Genomic DNA, 20306 nt, shown 5'->3' with positions numbered 1-20306 from the left:
GGCAACCTTGTGGTTGAGAGCCCACTGGCCCATGTGGGAATCGAACCGGCAGCCTTCGGAGTTAGGAGCGTGGAGCTCTAACCGCCTGAGCCACCGGGCTGGCCCCTCCTGTTAATTTTTTTATAAATCATATCATATAAGCAAAACTTATAACATTGTCTTGTGCAGTTTATAACATGAATAGATGTTATCCTATATAATATATAACAACTATTCCATAAAGGATGATAGCAAGGTTTCTGTATTTTAAGTGAAATGGTACATTATTAACTATAACAGGACTATGAACAGTAAGAAATGTATATATAATCTTTAGAGCAACAACACACTAATACAAAGAAGTAAAGTTAAAATGTCAATGTGAAATTGAAACAAAATTCTAAAAAGCACTCATGGTTTTTTGAAAGATGGGGAAGTATGAACATGGAAACAAACAACGGAAAAGACAAGTTAAAAACAATAAGAGGCTGGCCCGGTGGCTCAGGCTGTTGGAGCTCTGTGCTCCTAACTCCGAAGGCTGCTGGTTCGATTCCCACGTGGGCCAGTGGGCTCTCAACCACAGGGTTGCTGGTTCGACTCCCGCAAGGGATGGTGGGCTGCGCCCCCCTGCAAGTAACAACGGCAACTGGACCTGGAGCTTAGCTGCGCCCTCCACAACTAAGATTGAAAGGACAACAACTTGACTTGGAAAAAAAAAAAGTCCTGGAAGTACACACTGTTCCCCAATAAAGTCCTGTTCCCCTTCCCCAATAAAATCTTTAAACAAAACAAAACAAAAAAACCAAATAATAAAATGGTAGATCCAAATCGACCATATCAATAATCACATTAAAATGTTAATAGATTAAACTATTAGCCTAGCAGTTTATATTAAAATAAATGTAAATAGATTAAACACTCTAGTCAAAATCCTAGCAGGCTTTTTTTTTAAAAAATAGAGATTGAAAACCTAATTCTAAAATTTGTGGGAAAGTGTAAAACAATCTTGAAAAAGAAGATCATGGTTGGAAGACCTACATTACCTGGAAAGAATAGTTTTGAAATAAATCCACACTTATGTGGTCGATTGATTTTGACAAAGGAGCCAATATAAATCAATGGTGAAAAGAGGGTTTTGTTAAATGCTATTGGAACAACTATATGAGAAAAAATCTACATGAGAAAAATTTCTTGATCTTTACCTCACATCATAGAAGAAAATTAACTCAAAATGGATCATAGACTTAAATGTAAGAGCTAAAACTGTTAAACTTCTAGAAGAACACATAAGAGAATATCTGTGTGACATTAGCTTATGCAAGGATTTTGTAAACAGAATCCAAAAAGCATAGACTATAAAAGAAAAAATTTGATAAGATGGACTTCATAAATTTTTTTAATTGCTTTTAAAAAGGCAAGCTACAGAATTGGAGAATACATTTGCAAGACACACATCTGACCAACTATTTTAATTCAAATTGTATAAAGAATTCTTAAAACTAAACAGGTAACTCACAAACAACTCTTTAAAAAAAATGGACAAAAAATGTGAACAGACAAGCCCCCCAAAGAGATATACAAATGGTCAATAGACCCACGAAAAGATACTCAAAATCACTCCTCATCAAGAAAATGCAAATTGTTGTACACCAGAAGCTAAACATTAATGAATGCCAACTATAATTTTATATATATAATGTGATGGTTCAGTGTGAGGTCGGAGGGATAGTGGATGGGGGGCGGGGGGTTCACAGTGTGAGGGATATAAATGATGAACGTCTAAGTATTACCTTGTCTTGTACACCTGAAACTAATAAATAAATAAATAAATAAATAAATAAATAAATAAATAAAAAAGAAAATGCAAATTGAAACCACATTGTGAATGTAGAAAGTTTGAAAGAATAGACTGAAAAACTCCTCAAACTAATAAACCATTATAACAAGGTTGTAGGATACCAGCTTAATATGCAAAAGTCAATCCTATATACCAGCAATAAACAAGTGGAATTTGAAGTTAAAAACACAATACCATTTACATTAGCAACCCCCCAAATGAAACACTTATGTATAAATATAACAAAATATGTATAAGATCTATATGAGAAAAATGACAAAACTCTGATGAAAGATATCAAAGAACAAAATAAGTGGAGAGAGATTCCCTGTTCGTGGATAGGAAGACTCAGTATTGTCAAGATATCAGTTTTTCCCAACTTGATCTGTACATTCAAAGCCATCCCAATCAGAATACAACAAGTTATTTTGTGTATATCAACATGCTGATTCTAAACTTGACATGGAGAAGCCAAAGCCCCAGAATAGCCAACCCAATATTAAAGGAGAAGCATGAAGGCAGAGACTTACACTACCCAACTTAAGATTTTACTGTAAGGCTACAGTAATCAACCCAGTGTGGTATTAGAGAGAGAATAGACAGATTGATGGAACAGAATAGAAAGGCCAGAAATAGACCTTGACTATAAATATAGTCAAGTGACAAAGGACTTGACTATAATGTCAAAGGACAAAGGAGCAGAGACAATACAATGGAGCAGAGAAAGTCTTTTCAACAAATAGTGCTGGAAAAATTGGACATTTACGTGCAAAAAAAGTGAATCTAGATACAGACTTTGCATCCACCCTCGAAATTAACTCCAAATGGATCACAGACCTAAATGTAAGATATAAAACTAATGAAACTCCTGAAACATAAACAGAAAACCTAGATGACTCCGGCTGGGTAGGGTGATGACTTTTTAGATACAATACCAAAAGCTCGATCCATGAAAGAAAGAATTGATAAGCTGGACTTCATTAAAATTAAAAACTATTTGGCAAAAGGCAATGTCAAGAGAATGAGAAGACAAGTCACATACCAGGAGAAAATATTTTCAGAAGTCAGCTGATAAATGACTGGAATTAGATCATTGCTTGTCTGAGTCCATGGTCTGGGAAATGAGTGGCTTCCAGAGGACATACTGAAAATTTTCAGGATGATGGCACTGTTTTATATCTTGGTTGTGGTGGAAATTTCATGAGTATACACAATTACCAAAATTCATCAAACTGTTCAATTCAGTGAGTGAATTTTATTGTATGTAAGTTATGCCTCAATAAAACTTAAAAATGTTCTTTGTAGGTATTTGGTGCTCAAATATCTTCAGTTAATTTCCCCTTTGAGCAAAAAATTGACCCATGAATGGTTTGTTTCTATTTGTCAGCACTTCCAAAGCAAAATAATAAGAAAATAAAATAAAAATCAGGGTTCAATGGTGAATGATTTTGTTTTTGTTTCAACACTAGTGAAATTGTCATTAATTTTTTAAAATAAAAATGTTACTGTTTTTCATATCCTCACAGTGAAAGACATGACAAAGGAATGTTGTCTGACAATCCCAGATAATAGCTTTGAGGACTAGTCAGGATTACGATTACGATCTCTGAGTCCTGTTCTCTTGCAGTTACCGCTGCTTGGTCTCCAAATGAGATAAAGACAGAAGATAAAAGGAAGTAAAGGAGTACATTATGACAAGCTCAATCTTTGGTACCCAAACTGAAACCTTGCCGTTGATAAACCGAATGGGTCCACGTAGATCTGCTTGTGATTTATCGGTCCCTTTGTCCTAAGCAGATACTAAACTTGTTCATTGGAGTCTCATTGTTATTAAGCAAGAAAAGGCCAAGAAGGATAAACTCTTGGAGAAACTCGGGGTAAAAAAGAACATGTTTTTATGAGTCCAGGGCTAAGCTCTTTTCAAGCCCAGCATTTTTGGATTTTCCCTAGGACTTGGAAAAACTTGAGGTTTGAGGAAGGGAAGAACCTCTCCCAAATTCTGCCTTACCTCACCAGCCACGTGGGAACAATCTTTATAGAAAAGTGATACACAGACTAAATAAACTCTCAGCAGTTGCGCCAAAGAGAGGAGAATCCAAAGAGAAGATACCTTGAAAAAATCAGAGCTAACCTCATCACCTGGACTCTTCACCACCACCCCGTCTCCCCAAGTACGGATGGTGTCATCAGTTCCCTTCATCTTGAGCCCTGTCCATTCTTCTCCCCAGGGGGTAGGAGTTTGGGAAAGCCTTGAGCTCCCCTTGCAGGCAACGTGTTAATTTATGTCAGGAACCAAATAGTAGAGGTAGTAGATGATGAACAAAATCAGCCCTTCACAGATCATCTGAAAGATTTTGTTGAATGGCCAGGGTTTCCTAGGTGGTCTACTTTGTAGAATAAAGAGGAATTGATCTGTGATCTCGTAATTTCCTATGAAAGCAATTCTGTGTTTGTGAAGAAAGGCTGAAGTGGCTGTGTATCGAAAGATAGCTCCTTGTCCTAATCCAGCTGCAAATATAGTTATGGGGGAAATAGAGGTCAAGGACAACAGTGCTTTTGGAAAGCTGGGCCTTTTCATATCTCACAGTAAATAAAAGATGACTTCTCATAGTGAGAAGCAAGAGTAATAATTTTTAACATTTTCAACATATGACTCTTGAATGATGTCTTAAACTTAAAAATTTTTTGCATAATAAAGTAACAGAATTTAACATTCAGTTAGAAGAGAGCCAAATCGATATTTCAAAAGTGGTGGTTTCTGATGGGCTTGGCTTTTATTATAACATAACCTGCTTTATATACTACAGGAGGATATACTATTATTGTGTGTTTACTTTAAGATACTACCTATGTTTTTGGTATTCATTTTAGGTCTGTTTGATGTCAATGTGGACTCAAGGCCTGGGCTATGTAACACTGATTTGTTCCCACTATAAAATTATGCATTAATAGTCAAACTCTTGGAAACAAAGTAGATGCTGTTTCTCAGGGGTTGGGGGAGAGGGAAAAGAGTTGTTGTTCAATGGACATAGAGTTTGTTTTGCAAAATGGAAAAGTTGCAGAGATCTGTTGCAGACAATGCTCATGTAGTTAGCACCATTGTATTGCACGCTTGAAAATAGGTAAGGTGGTATATTTTGTTATGTGTTTTTGACCTCAATTAAAATTTTTTTTTATGCACTTAAACTTTGGAAAGACACTGAAATTACTTATCTCCTGAAACTTTTAATTCTAGAAGTTCTTAGTTGAGTCTGGAAGTAAATTTTCTTGAAGTTATAGTCCCAAAGCATTACTTTGTTTATAAACATTTGTAATAAGGCTTATTGGTAAATAAGCACTGTATAAATTTATCTTATTTAATCTTCCTCATGACTCAGGGAGGTAGGTATTTTATTTTCTGCCAAATTTTAGTATGGACATTTTCAAACATACAGAGAATTTGAAATAATTATATATTGAACACCCTTATACTACCTAGATTCTGTAATCAACATTTTGTTGTAATGCTCTATCACATATCTGTTCGTACTTATCCACTTTATTTTTTTATGAATTTCAAAGTAAACTGTAGATATCAATATGCTTTGAGGGTAGGTATTTTTATTATCCCCATTTTACACTAGAGGGACCTGAGACACAGAAAAGTTAAGTAATTTGTTCACAGTCACGCAGCTTTTAAGTCAGGGGTGTCCAAACTGTGGCCCCCGGGCCAACTTCGGCCCACAATCCGTTTTTATTGGCCCACGGCAAATTCCCAAAATATGTTTAGTTTACTTAAATAAACTAGGTGAGGCAATATGTACTTTACCTTGAGTGAGTGGCCTGGCTGTTTGTGTATTTTACTGCATATGGCCCTTGGTAAAAAACGTTGAAAAAAGTTTGGACACCCCTGTTTTAAGTGGTAGACCTAGGATTTAGACCAAGCCTCCTTAACCACATCTACGGAATACTGGTTCACATAATATCATTAGGTATTACCATAAAACGTAATTGTGTGGTCCAGTAAATTTGTCAAATGTAATATCTCAGTCTTGAAGAGTCACATGCATATTTTCATGGAACATAATCTGTGAAGTTCAGCAGTGAAGAAACCCATTTAACTTTGTTTAAGCCAACAATTTTCAAATTTATTCAACGTGAAAGCACTTTTCCCCCAAACATTAACACATATTAACATCTCATAGGATAGGACCAGAATTCAAAGGAATGTATTTTGGAAAATGATCATTTATAAGATAACCTTATTTATTTAGGACAGAACATATTTTTGAAGAATTTTGTATTTTTAAACATAGTCCTAGAATTTTAGAGCTGGCAGAGATCTTAGAGTTTACTGAGACCAACGCTTTCATTTTAGAGATGAGGGAGCTGAGACACAAGGTGGCCAGGTGACTAATGCAGGCTGAATCATGCTCAGGTGCTTAGTGGCTGAAATGGGAGTAGAACCCAGTCTATAACCTGGTATTGGCATTTAGTAGACCCTTAGAAAATATTTGTTGAATAAGTGAAAATGTCTTCTAAGTCTGTCCACTTTTCTTTGCATATCTATCTGCATATCAGAGGTTGTTTATTTTCGGATTATATTGTTCAATAGAGAGTCACTTTATTTTTATGTTAACCTTGATATGCATGATATATACTTACTAAATTCTAATAAAAAGTTTTATTGGAGTGTATAGCATACAGAAAATTACGTAGAACATAGCTGTACAGTTTAACAATTAATTATCAAGTGAATACTGCTGACTACCCAAGTCAAACAAAACATTGCTCATATCTCAGAAGCCTTCTCCTGTTGCTGGTCCCCTTAATTCTTTTTTCTCTTTGTTTTTTAGCAAATTTAACAGGCCATGCTGAGAAGGTGGGCATTGAAAATTTCGAGCTCCTGAAGGTTCTAGGAACTGGAGGTAAGTCTTAAGTTAATTCTTTTTTAAAAATAAAAGATAGTTGTTATTCCTATGACAAAGGATTGATATCCCAAACACAGAAATCAGCTAAAATTGCAAAAGCATAAGGAATCCAGTTGGAGAACTGTCAAAGAACATGAACAAATGAATCATAGAAGATATACAAAAGGTAAGATTTAAAAGAATTAGCAAGGATTTAGGAAAAATATCAATCTTTCTTACTCTGCTGTTCGGAATGTAAATTAGTTCAATGTTTACATAAGAGACAATATTTTTTAAAATCACTAACATTTATAGACAGCTTGTTACTTGCCAAGAACTGTGTAAAGTGCTTTATACTGATTGTCTTATTCAGTCGTCACTTAACTTCCTTGATATTCAGTGATAATAATTTTTAATAATTAAAAACTCAAGATCCTTCAGAAAGCTAACAATATGAGTTTGGTTAAATGGAACATAGATGTATATGCCCTGTAATCTGTACAAAAGATTGAAATGGTCTGTATTTACTAACATTTTTGAAAGCTGTCCATTTTATAGTAAGTTAAAGAAAAGGCTATAGAAGAGAACGTACAATATACCACTTCCATAACATAAAGAATTGTATGAGTCAGTATCTATATGTGCATACGTATATAGAAAAATCTCTGGGATGTACACCAAAATGATAACAGTAATTGTCCCTGGGCGGTGGAATTTTAGATAATCTTGACTTTTCTGCTTTATACTTTTCTATGCCTTCTGAATTTTTGCCACTACTGTTTCTGCTGCTCACTACTCAGGGCCTCGTGAGTGTCCAACCTGTGCAGTTGCAGAGATCCCACACTTAGAAGAGCCCCATGTTTGGTTTTATGCTCTGCTTTCACTGTTCTGAAATTGTAAATAATTCATGAACAAGGCACCCCACACTTTCATTTTCACTGGGCCCACCAGTTCCGGAGCTGGTCCTGTCAGGTGTGCACCTTGCCTCTTCAGCTTTCCCCCTGGACTCTGCACTCAACCACTGCTGAGAACGTGCTGCTTCGTTTCCTTCCTTCAGGCAGACGGGAAAAGCTGGACTTTCCCTCTCTTTGTCCATCCTCAGCAGGCCTGTTGTCTTTTCCCTGGAAGGGGAGAGCGGACCTCAGAGGACAGACCATTCTTCTTCCCCACTAAAGTTTAGCTTCACACTCTCAGGGGCCTGTCTACCTTCCTAGATTCCCAGCCCCAAGTGGATAGATTGCTACTCTCCATACAAGATTATTTCCCGTACCTTCCGAAGTGCCAAGCCTTCTAGCTGGAGAAAAAAATCCCTTTCTTTTGGACTTCCACAGTCAATCCCAGCCACTGCCCAGGTATGCTCATGGGTATGCATGTGTTCAGGTTCACACACCTGAACACTTGAGGTCATTTGGTAATGAGCCTTCATGCCTCGTGCCTTGCCATACAAGGTCTTCATAATTTCCCTGTTTAGCATATTGTGTAGAGCCAGCCTTCACAGCTGCCTGTGTGAAGCCCTATGGTTCATTCTCATCAACTAAGCATTTTATTGTCAGGAAGGGTATAGTGTAATTTTCAACTTGGAGATTTTATTGTGCATTCTCTCTTTCAGATCATTTGCAAAGATGTATTTTAAAAAAAACCCAAAAAACAAAAACTATCCTATCCTACCCTGTCACTATGAAATCATGCTTTCAAAATATCACAATAACCCCTTTATCCCTCCCTTTGTTTCTTATTCCAAAGACAATATCTCCTCAAAGGGGAAAGGGTCACAGTCCTGTGGTGACACAGTTCCCTCAGAAATAGTGTCTGTGCCATCTTGTCAAAAGCTTGTTCAGGTCAGCTTATATTAGAGCCACAGAATCTGTTTCATCTCTGTGGTTTATGTTTTAATAGCTTTATTAAAATACAGTTTACAGGCTATACAGTTCACCCATTTGAAGTGTACAAATCAGTGGTTTTAGTATATTCATCGAGTTGTGCTACTATCACCACAATTTTAGAACATTTTCCTTAACTCAAAAAGAAACTATGAACACTTTAGCAATTATTGCTTACCAAATTCACCATCCTCCTAGCCTTAAACAACCACCAACCTACTTTCTGTATCTAAATGTCCTTTTGAAAAGGACACTTCATATGTATTGAATCACATAATACGCGGTTTTTTGTGCATGATTTCTTTCACTTAGCATGTGTTCTAGGTTCATCCATGTTGCGGCATGAGTCAGTACTTCTTTCCTTTTCATGGCTTAATAATATTCCATTGTATGGATATAACCTATTTGTTTATCTGTTCACCAGTTGATGGACATTTGGGTTATTTCCACCTTTTGGCTATTATGAATAATGCTGCTATGAACACTCGTGTACAAGTTTTTGTGTGAACATATGTTTTAATTTCTCTTGAGCATATACTTAGCAGTGAATTGCTGTTTCAAATGATAATTCTATGTTTAATTTCTTGAAGAAGTACCAGACTGTTTTCCAAAGTGACCGCACCATTTGACATTCCCACCAGCAGTGTATGAGGGCTCTGATAACTCTACATCTTTGTCAACACTTATTATTAACTACTTTCGAACTTTTTGTTATAGTCATCCTACTGGATGTGAAGTGGCCAAGGTTAGTTTTTAAGAATGAAATGTCCTCCTTAAGTAATTAAATCATTCTGGTCAACTCACTCATTTCCCATTTTCTGCTATTTTACATGAAGTCATGCATACCTGAATATTTTGAATGCAAGGTTATATAACTTCCTTCTTAAGTTTATTCCAGCTTTAAGTGATCCTTGATATAAGAATGATCTTTTTTTTTTGCTGCAGGTGAGGTATAACAATTTGTAAGACAGTAAGAAATCTTGTGACGGAAGAACATTATGTGTTTAAACTTAAATTACAATCTATGTTCCTTGAGAACTTTGTAATGTCTGGGCCTCTTTTATTTCAATTAGAATTCATCTCTTAATTCAATAATATAAATCACCAGGAAAATATGATTTGGATAAATAGAAATTTTCTCAACAGCTAAGTTTTCAAGAGTAATGTCTTACACATAGTAGTCTCTAAATAAATATTTAGTGAATGACTGAATAAAGGAATGAATAAATGGGTACACTCATTCCATATGGTAAAGAGATTTCTGTAAAATTCTTAAATATTAGAAAGCAAATTGCTATTTTTTATTTGTAATATTTATGTTTTTCTATGTTCTAGAGGTTAAAATTTACATTCTTGTCATACTAAAGTTTTAGAAATTTTGTCAGCTTTTATGCTTTTTTACCAAAAGCAAAAACTTAATAAAAGTACTAGCACAATTGATCAAATGAAACTACTATTTACATATTTTTGCTTCTGCTTTTGATTAATCCAATTATTATTGATTTTATTTTAAAAATAGATTTGTAGCAATTTTTTTTAGAAAAGAAGTTATAAAAATTCAGACTAAGATCATCTTTTATTTCAGATATGGTCAAAGCCCCAAAACTTTTATTCAATAGTAACATAACTCTCTATAGTGAAACAGACATAGAATCTACAGATCTTCTCATGCACACTATTAAAGTTTAATATTAATTAATTTTTATCACTGAATTTTATAGTATGTAACAAAAAGCCATGAAACTAATTGTATTCCTTGATTTGTCAATTTATATTTAGCAGTATATTCTAAATACATAAGTAGAAATAGAAAGGCAGTTTATTTTCTCTTTCTGATAAGATGACAGCTTACATATTCTGGAAAATTCTCCTCATTTAAACTCCTGAAGTGCTAGATAGAATACCTTAAAAAGGTACTCAACTGTATATATCAACTGGCAAGAATAAGGAAAATCCTTATTAGGATTTTTAATGAAAATGAGAGCAGGAATCTAGAGAAGTAGATAAGCTCCCTGAAGGCAGAGGTTGTACTGCGGAAATCTGCCAGTGAACTGTGAGCTAGTTCTTGGGATTTTCCATTTACATGCTTGGTATGGGAGACAACATCTAAGGCTCACAAATGGTAGAGAATGCTACTTCCCGAGAATGCTACTTCCCAGTAAAAGACAAAATGAGAAAAAAAATTCCAGCCTGCAAAGGGAGATGGCAAGGAAACCTTTCTGCCTTGGCATTGGCTCTGGGTGAAGGGAATAAAAAATTAAATGAAAGGCTTTCCTGAGCATTCACAACATAAGTCAGCCATCATGTAGGTTTGTAACTTGAATTTGTATATACTTGTGTGATCCCAAAGAACAAAAACAAATAAGAATTTAGTTGGTAGTTCCCAGGGACCTAGTGAAAGCAAATGTAAATCGTTTTGGAAAAATTAACTATTATGCAGATCTTCAAGAAGCACCAAATAAAGTTTTACAGACATGCTCTTACTGTCAAGAAGCAAGGCACTATGAGTGAAAGAAGTGGAAACAATAAATAGCAGAATGAGACTCACTTGGAATTATTAAATATGACATATATGCATGTTTATGTGGTTTTAAAATTAAAAAGAGAGTTGATTGTTAAGGAACGAGGCATGCTACAAAATGACCAGACAGGTTTGAAAAAGAATCAGTAGTACTTCTAGAAGTGAAAAAAATATATAAACCATAAACTCAGTAGGTGGTTTACTAGCAGATGAGATATCTAAAAAGAGAATGAGGAAATTGGGAGATGGATTTGAGGAAAACATGCAAAATACAGAATGGAGAAAAAAGAGATGACATGTATAAAAAAGAGATTAAGATATAGAGAGGACAGACAGAAAAGATATGAATTTGTCTAATCAGAATCCCAGAAGTAGCTGATAGAGTAGGGAGAGGCACTATCCAAAGAGACAATAGCAGAGAATTTACTAGGATTGATTGAACATGAATTCACAGATTTAGGAAACAGCAAATCCCAAGCAGACAAGTATAAAGAAATTCTTACATAGATACTTCTTAGGGAAACTGATGAACACTAGAGACAGAAAAATATCCTGAAAGCATCCAGTTTTTTATTTATGAAGGAACAATGATTAGATTACCTAGTGACTTTTCAACAACCACCATGAAAGCCATAGGAGAGTGGAAGGATATCTGCAAAATGCCTAGAGGAAAAAAACTGTCAATTTAGAATTTTATACCCAGCAAAACTATTTTCCAGAAGTGAGGGCAAAATAGACATTTTCAGACATACAAAAGCTCAGTGTGTTTTCCACCAATAAATAGGTCCTCACTAAAATAATTTCTAAAAGATGTAGGGAGAAGAAAACTGATCTCAGGAGAGTTTCTGAGATGCAGAAAGAATTGGTGAGTAAAGAAAATCTAAACAATATTGTCTCTGTAAAACCATAGTTGTAATATCAAAATTGCAGGGTTAAAAAAAGCTGAAATATTGGACAAAAATAGCATGTAATTTGGGAGATCGTAGGAGGTAATGTTCAGAGGCAGTGTTCCTCAAATTTTAACATGCACACAAATCTTGAATGTGCAAATTAACCACCATGGTTGAAAAAAGAATAGAAAACCCAAATGGTCCTACAACTGGTAAAGAAATTGGTCAGTGAGTAAAAATCTTCCTGCTAGGAAAACATTTGCTGCAGTTTTAAGAATGATTGCTGTCAAACATTAAAGGCATAGATAATTTTAATCTTCCACAAAGTAAGAGAACAGAAAAAGTGGGATTATTTCCTCCCAATTCATTGTATGAGGCTAGTACTATAACCTTGATTCCAAAAACAAACAAAACAAGTATGAGGAAGGAAAATTATAGGCCAGTTTCACACATGTGAAATTTTAATATCAAATTTATAAAACCAAACCTTATATTTTCTTTCAACACATTTAATAGTTTGTCTCATTATTTACCTCGGCCTTTTGAGTGGTTTGATCACAGGTCTTTAAGATAATTTTGCAAAGGTGAGGAAGGAGTAATGTTTTACTTTTGTATCTCCATTTCATGGTTCTTTGCTATTCTATAATTGGTCTATTGTTAGCCATAGATACTGCTTTTCCTTTTTTGTCAGCTTACAGTATACTTGCTTATAAGAAGATGGAAAAATTAAGAAATGTCACTGTAGGTTTTTCTGTATTTAAAGTCAGTTTTGATGACTAAACGGAGTAGGTGGAAACTTTTATTATGAATATAATAAAATCTCAATTTTTATTCAGAAATTTCACCACTAATCTTTTAGTTTCATAACCCTTTTAAGATCTTTTTTTTTTTTTACATGAACTATTTAGGATAATAGAAAAGTCTCATCAGATGTCTTTATGTGTCATGTCAGGTTTTCTTTGGAAGTGAAACTGAAAACTCTTCTGATGAATTAATTTTTATATATTTTGAACTAGAAGAAATGCTCTTCATCCACTATCTTGAAGACTTTATGGAGTATTGGAATATGGAAGATTTGCTTGCTGATGTGATACTTAAGTGCATGTAATATTCATTAAAAAGATCTCTCTTTTGCTTCAATTTGTTTCTCTTTTCAGCTATCTTGTTTCTTTTGGCTTATCACTGATTTGTTGATCAGTTTTCTAAGCTTGGAAATAATTTTTGATTCTTCTCTATTTTGACCTTTTTATTTCTTGTTTCCCACAAAATCCTATAACTTTTCCTTCAAAATGACCCTTGGATTTACCTTTATTCCTCATGCCATCACTCATATTACCTTATGCATGCATTGTTATTAGGGTTTTCTTAACTGGTCTGCCTTTCTGCCAGTTCTATCTTCAATTTTATGCATATTCTATTATAAGTAATATGCAGCCTCATTAAAACTCAACATTATTGCTTTGTTCTTCTGTTTCAGAACTCATAGTGCCTTTTCCCCCAGTTAATTATTCAAGTCCAAATACTTTCTTCGCTTTCAGGCTTAGCTCTGTTTTCTCCTGTCATTTCTCTCCAGTTACCCTGATATTCCACCTGCTTTCTAGTCTGGTGAATTTTCTTTTACTCCCCTACAATTATGTGTACTTTCCCATCCTCTGACGCTCTGCCTTATCGTGTTCTCCCATCTTAGTGCTCCTCCTCTTTTCCACCTGTCCAATTCCTGCCCAGATTGCTTCATTCTCTGAATTGTGGCACTGAAACTCCTTTGCAGAGAACACAGCACTGAGTGATCTCTGAGTTTCCCTGAACGTCTGCTGTTTTTCTACTGGATGGAACCTCTTACGGTCATCCCTGTTTGTTTTTCCAGCCCTGTTGTCCTGCCCCCTCCCCATATCCATAACAGTATGAGGTATAATAATAGTCTCACAAGTATATAATTATGCTCCTGTCTCTAGCATTATTCTTGAGATTGATACTCCCAAATCCAGGAAATATCTTTGGTTCATCTTTTAGAATTATTTTGTTTCAGGATGAGATATTGGGTTATTTGTGGGAATAATGATTCGTTTTACATTTCACTCCTTACCATGTCTGCTGCCTTTCTTCTGACCATTTTGTTTTCTTTGAGACCTCTGTCCAAGTCTAGAAGAAAGTTTTCAAACATCCCCATTGTGCACATCGTTAGTATTCTGACGCTTAGTGAAATGGAGCATGAAGGTCTCAGTTAAAAGACTTTAGTATTCTCTTTGAATTTTCTTTATTCATCATACATGATCCATACTTGGGAGATCTTTTGTTTTTATGACAAAAAAAAGATAAAATTTGCTGTGTAACTGTGAAGGGTACAGCTGAGTTGATTTCTTCTTTCAATTTTGGTGCATTCACAGTTGTGAAGTATTTGGGTATCGAGGATGACTTAGAAGTCTCAGGTTTGAACCTTGACATTATCGTGGCCTCCTTGCATTCTGTGGGTAAATCATACGAACCCTGGGAGCCTGAGTCCCTATTAGCATGAGTTAATAATACCTATATCACAATGTTGTTATAAGATTTGAGATAATGGATGTGAATTGTTAATTGCTAGATAACCATCAGTTGTGGTTATTTATTGAACAGGGAACTCCACTGTAAAGCTATACCATAATTTAGAAAAAATTATTTAGGACTTATTCATAAGAATAGATTTATTAGTTTTTTTCACATTGTCACTCAGCATATGTGGGAGTAATTTCAACTAAAGTTATATTTCTATTAGTAATGAGAATCTAACAAATGAAAAACTATTTCATAAATGAAATGTTGCCATTTTTTTAGCATTTATAAGAAGTTGATTTATATATTACCTTAAAAATAACATGCCAAATGAACATGTATTTCTTTCTTATTCTTTGTCTTCTCTTAACTAGTCAAACATTTTAGGTTCTTAGCAACCCTTCTGTATTTTAGTTTAACAATCTTATACTAAAATATACATAAAACAAGTAATAAAACATTTAAATTGCCTGATATGGTAAATGCTGTATACACTCTAGCTATTTATGTAACAGAAAGGGAGAGAAGCCCAGCTTCTAACAGAGTTCATACAATATATTTCTAAGGTCTCAGATTAGCTTGATACATAAGTGAATGTCATTTCTTAACATTTTATTGTAAAGCCTAAAATATGTCCAACAGTAGGGAAATGCATCTACCAAAAGACCTTCCAGATTCAGGCTGGTCTCCCCCAATCCATTCTCCACACGACAGCCAGAGAGATCTTTCTTAAGTGCAGGCTTGATCATGTCACTTCTAAAAACCTTTTAGTCCATTCCCGTTGTTCTTGGAATTCACTCATTCGCATGGATTTATCAAGAGGAAAGTACTGTTTTGGGTGCTTGGGGTAGAATAGTGAGCATTCAAAAAGAAAAGATATATTGTTAGGTTGGTACAAAAAGTTGCAGTTTAAAAGGTTAAAAATTCTTGCAAAAACTGTAATTACTTCTGCACCAACCTAATACATACAGACTTACAAATTCAATAATGTGGATCTGGTCTTCATTTAATGTGGCATGACTTTGGGGTTTATGAAACCTGGGAATGAATGCTGGCACAGCATAGAAATTCAAAATGCCTTCCTTGCCTCCAGTAATGTCTGATGAGCAACAGCCATTTGTGCCTGCCTGTCTCTGGTGCCTTCATAACAAGGTCACTTTTTCCTTATCAGGTGGGTTTTTGTTGTTGTTGTTGTTGTTTGTCATCTAATCAACAGCAGATCTCGAAAGTTGTTCTGTGGAAATATTTTTTGTCTAGTAGAGACTATGTTTAGGTTGGTCACCAAACTTGAGTCACCCGGCCTCAAGTGCTAGCCTCGCCATGTTGACTCTAATACTCTTACTCTTTAGTCCCAGATGCTATGAAAATCGTCCCTGACAGGACAGACTTTAAAAAAGAAAAAAATTTTTTTTTTCTTTACTGCAGTCTTTCCAGAAACACATTTTATTTATTAAGACATAATTCTAGTTCTCCTGGCAATTTGCCACTAGAGGGTGCTAGACATTGCAGTAGACAGCAAAGACAGCTATTTTTTGGTGATAGGAGAAAGGGGAAAAAGTTTGATTGAGTCATGTAAAAGACTCTTAAAAAATATGATGACTTAGTCATCATTTGTCATTTTTTTCTCTTAGGTGTTTGGAAAGTAACCCTATTAAAATAGTACTTTTAAAAGCATGTGTTCATTAAATTGTCAAAATTGTCATTCAAAAAAAGTTTATAACTTTGCATCTGTGTATACCCACTCCACCCTGTGCTTCAGTGTAAGCCTACAGTGTTTATGGAGCTCTGAGAGGTTAAATGTTCGTGATGTTTTATTCCATAATCAAAAGAGGATTCCTTATGAAGATGTTGGTTGCTGTTGTCTACCTGGTATAAATACAATCCAGTTTCTTACTGACGCTGTCTTAGGTCATGTTTGCTAGAAGCAGAGCCCGGGACAGGCAGTGGCCACGTGGTTTATTGCAGCACGCTCTCAGGTGAGAGTGAGGGAAGCAGCCAGAGCCACGGGAGAGCCTAAGCAGCCTGTGGTCTGCGCTGGGGTCTACATTCAGCTTGAACCTATGGAAGTTTTGGAGCAAGACAGAGGAGGCAAGCCTTTTGTACCCGTTAATCATGGGCTGCAGGCTGCTGGGGGGGCGGGTGGTAGGGAATGGTGGAATGGAACCTCCCAGGTGACATCGTAACTCTCTCTACCTTAGGCCTTTCTCTAGAGAAGAGGGCAGCTGTGGGCTGTTGGCAGCTGTGTATGGGGGTACCAGCCTGTAAAGGTGTGACTTGGGAGGGCACTGTTCTTCGCATCTGTGACAGGTCGTTAACACTGGTCATTAAGACATAACTATTTAGCTAGGCAAGCAACTTGTTTGTTGAGGCATAAACAGAACAATTTAGGAAAGTGCTTTTTGTCCTTATTTCTTTGTTTCCCTGTATTTTTCTGTTAGTGAGATCCTCTGGTAATCACACCCATGGTGGTCATTTCCAAGTCTATGTCTCACAGTAGGACATGGTTTCCTTTGCAGCTTTTTATTCTTTCCTGCTTGACCAGAATCTTTAGTTTTCCAGTCATTTGGGTCTCGGGATAAGAAACGGCCCATTTTTACATGGATCACCTATATGGAGATAGAAGTTGGCCTCAGCCACAAACGTACATACATGTAATTATGAGCTGGCTTAATGCATGTGGTCTTAGCTTTCTCTGAGACCTCAAAAGTGCTCATCCAGATCATTATACAGTTAGTCCTTAATTATGCAAGCTAATGCTGTATGCATAGTGGAATCCATAGATAGTTAATCTATAACTGTATTTCATTTTCAACCTTCTAACATGTTAAATCTTTTCTTAGAAGCTGTCACTGTCCATGAGAAAATGTACTGATTTGTGTTCCTGATTCAACTGCACAACTGTTTTTGACTATTAAAGTAGTTAAGCAATGAGTCAAATGGCCCTGGTTAATTTAAAAACTAAAATTGGATTAGATCTAGAATGCTGGCACTTTTATTATGTATTTTCCAGATCTTCTCTATTACATATCTTCTAGAGAGGATATAAATGTTTATGCCTAAAACAAATGGCCTACCTCAGTCTCTTTCATAAAAGTTATTGCCTATGATTTCATATGCTTTCACTGTCTATTTTGTTTACTTTTAGCATGTATGCATTGAATCAAGCATGTTTTGGATTCATGTCTTTTCGTTATGTGTAGAAGAATAATCTATTTTAATCAGTTTACCTTTATTAACTGAGAAATTTTGTTTTTATGATTTTACAAATCCTGGCAATGGTGGCTAATGAAAAAAAAGTTCTCTCCTCTTTTATTTCAAAATTATGTTGAAATACTTAGTTTAATCGTTTTTTTCTTTAATATTTGGAATTTAGTTTGCAATTAAAATATTTGTCATGTAAAAGAATTTAGGTTTCTGTTTGATAAATATAAAAATCAAGTACATTTTAACAGTGTTTTAAATTTTACCGATTTCCAAAGAGATTTAAAGGCGTTTTCAAAGATAGGGGAAAAAGGAACCTAAAAAATAAAAAGAAAACAGAACAAAAGCCAGATAAAAAGACAGTGAAATCAATATTATAGACATCGGGAATGAGACGGTTACTAAAAGGTAGGAATAAAAGGAAAATTCTTTGGCCTATGTATTTTTTTTTTAAAGGAAGGCATAGAAATTCAATAGAGCAGTGGCTTTCAAGCTTTTTTGACTATTACCCATAGGACGAAATAGATGCATTTTTATATTGCAGCTCTGAATGTGTGTTTATGTATGGTTATAGACATACAGACAACACACATTTTTCCACTAACACTTACATAATGTTTGTTATGTGCTAGGCTCTATTCTATGCTTATATTAGTTTATTTAATCCCCAAACCATGTGATGAAGGAACTATCACTATCCCTAATGAGGAAATTGAGACACAGTTACGTTAACTATTTTGCCCGAGGTTTCTAAATAACATATCTAGGATTCAAACCCAGGCAGTCTGGCACCAGAGTCTATTTTTAACTATTCTGTACTGTGCTTTTTCCCCCCTCCCATGTTCCAAATTTGTTTACATTCGTATAACGTGTTCGTAATAGTCTTTCTGAGTAAAATTGAACAATGTCTGTGGTCCAAGTGAGGTGTTCTTTGTTGATCTGTCTTAACACAGGGTGGACTGTAGAGAATTACTGGGATGGACAGTAATGTTTCTTTTCCATACTGAGGTCTAATTAATTTCCATACTGAGGTCTAATTAATCAGGTTTCAGATGAGTCTTTAGAAATTCCAGATTATGGTCAGTTTCACCATTGAGCCCCGAGTGTTTGCTTTCTGTGGCCTGGTTGTGCTGCAGTAACACTGACATGAAGCTGCTTCTCTGAGAATCCTTTTGATGATGGTGGTTTTCCAGGGGCTTGACATGTACTCTTCTCCCGTCACTTACCTGTACATTCTGCTAGCCAATTTCTAAGGGCAGGACAGATGGAATTTAGAGTTCCATTTCTGCCACTGCTGTCTTGGGGCAAATGAAGTTCTACAGGGAAAGAGGGAGTGGGAAGGCAGGTGGAGTGTCAGTGCCCAGGACATATCACATGTAGAAAGATAGAAATCTTTCCCCAAGTTAAATTATATATGAGGAAGGGATGTGGCCAGGCGTTGTAATTAGTTCTTACATAGTTGTGGCAGATGACAAAGCAGTGGCCATATATAGATGTTACTATGTTAAGATATTTTCCTGTTCTAGAATGGTGACAGCTAAGTTTTTCAAGAAACTTTCACCAGGGAATGTTGCCAGGAGTCATGTTTCATACACAAATGAAGAGGAATTAACTTCATGAAAACTCATTGTTCCTTCCCTAACTGGAAAGAATTGGCTAGCTGTAGCTCTGGACTATGGATCTGTGTTGCGGGTTCCTTCAACTTTAGATCAAACTTGTCAACTGAAAAGAGGTGTTTGACTCTATGCTGTAAAGCTCGTACTTTAGTCTTTTCCTGTTTGCTAGCTTGTTTGTTTGTTGTTGTTGTTTTCCCATGAATTCAACATTGAGTTTCCATGATGTGCTAGTTCCAGAGTTATTGGCTAATGATACAAAGTGAGTAAAATCAGAAGTAGTCCATGATATTGTGGAATTTACAGTCCAGTGGAAGTTAGATAATGAAGCAATCACACAAATAAGTGAAAATTCATGTTTCTGATCATTTCTGTGACAGAGAATGCATGGTGTTATGAGAGCATAAAATTAGAGGACTTATACTTGTCGGAGATGTCAGGAAAGGCTGAATGTCTGAAGGAATTAGCAAAATGAGATGGTGAGGAGGTAGAGGAAGGTAGGTAGAAGCTAGATAATTTGGGTAAGGATTCTCTTTATGTTAAGAGCAACGGAAAATCCAATGTTTTGAGCCAGAAGGGTTATATTTTTATCAACATTTTAGATGACAGCACGAAAGTTATATTTACCAGATTGAGGGTGAAAGCAGCTAGGAGGCATTGCTAAGTCTGGCTGCTGGTCATGTCACCCTTCAACAAGATTCCAGTGATCTGGAAGGATGAGAGGGGTGAATTCCAGCAGTGATGAATGTGATCCTTTAGTTAGTGGAAAACTCACATGACACGAGTCGGTGCTGTACTTAATCGAAAAACACTGGTTAAAGGGGAAAATTATTTTAAAAGGATATATAAAAATACATACTTTGAACATACTACTTTTCACTTAAAACACATAAATATATATTCACTTGCCAGTCTGTGGATGTAGACACAAGACTCTTTGAGAATAGTTTCTTAAACAATGGTTTAT

General features: G+C 35.5%; 1 protein-coding gene across 2 annotated transcripts in view; it reads left to right on the top strand.

The window, feature by feature from the left end:
* The window catches only part of RPS6KA5 (ribosomal protein S6 kinase A5), a 148748-nt gene that overhangs the window by 46399 nt on the left and 82043 nt on the right, over positions 1-20306 (top strand). For both annotated transcript variants that reach the window (XM_081048776.1, XM_081048777.1), the window contains exon 2: positions 6652-6723. In XM_081048776.1, coding sequence (XP_080904902.1) covers positions 6652-6723 — 72 coding nt within the window. The remainder of the gene's footprint in view (positions 1-6651; positions 6724-20306) is intronic.

Source organism: Rhinolophus hipposideros (assembly GCF_964194185.1).
Source record: "Rhinolophus hipposideros genome assembly, chromosome: 5".
NCBI classification, from domain to species: domain Eukaryota; kingdom Metazoa; phylum Chordata; class Mammalia; order Chiroptera; family Rhinolophidae; genus Rhinolophus; species Rhinolophus hipposideros.
Note: the sequence above shows the minus strand (reverse complement) of the source record. Positions and strands in the feature narration are given on the sequence as shown.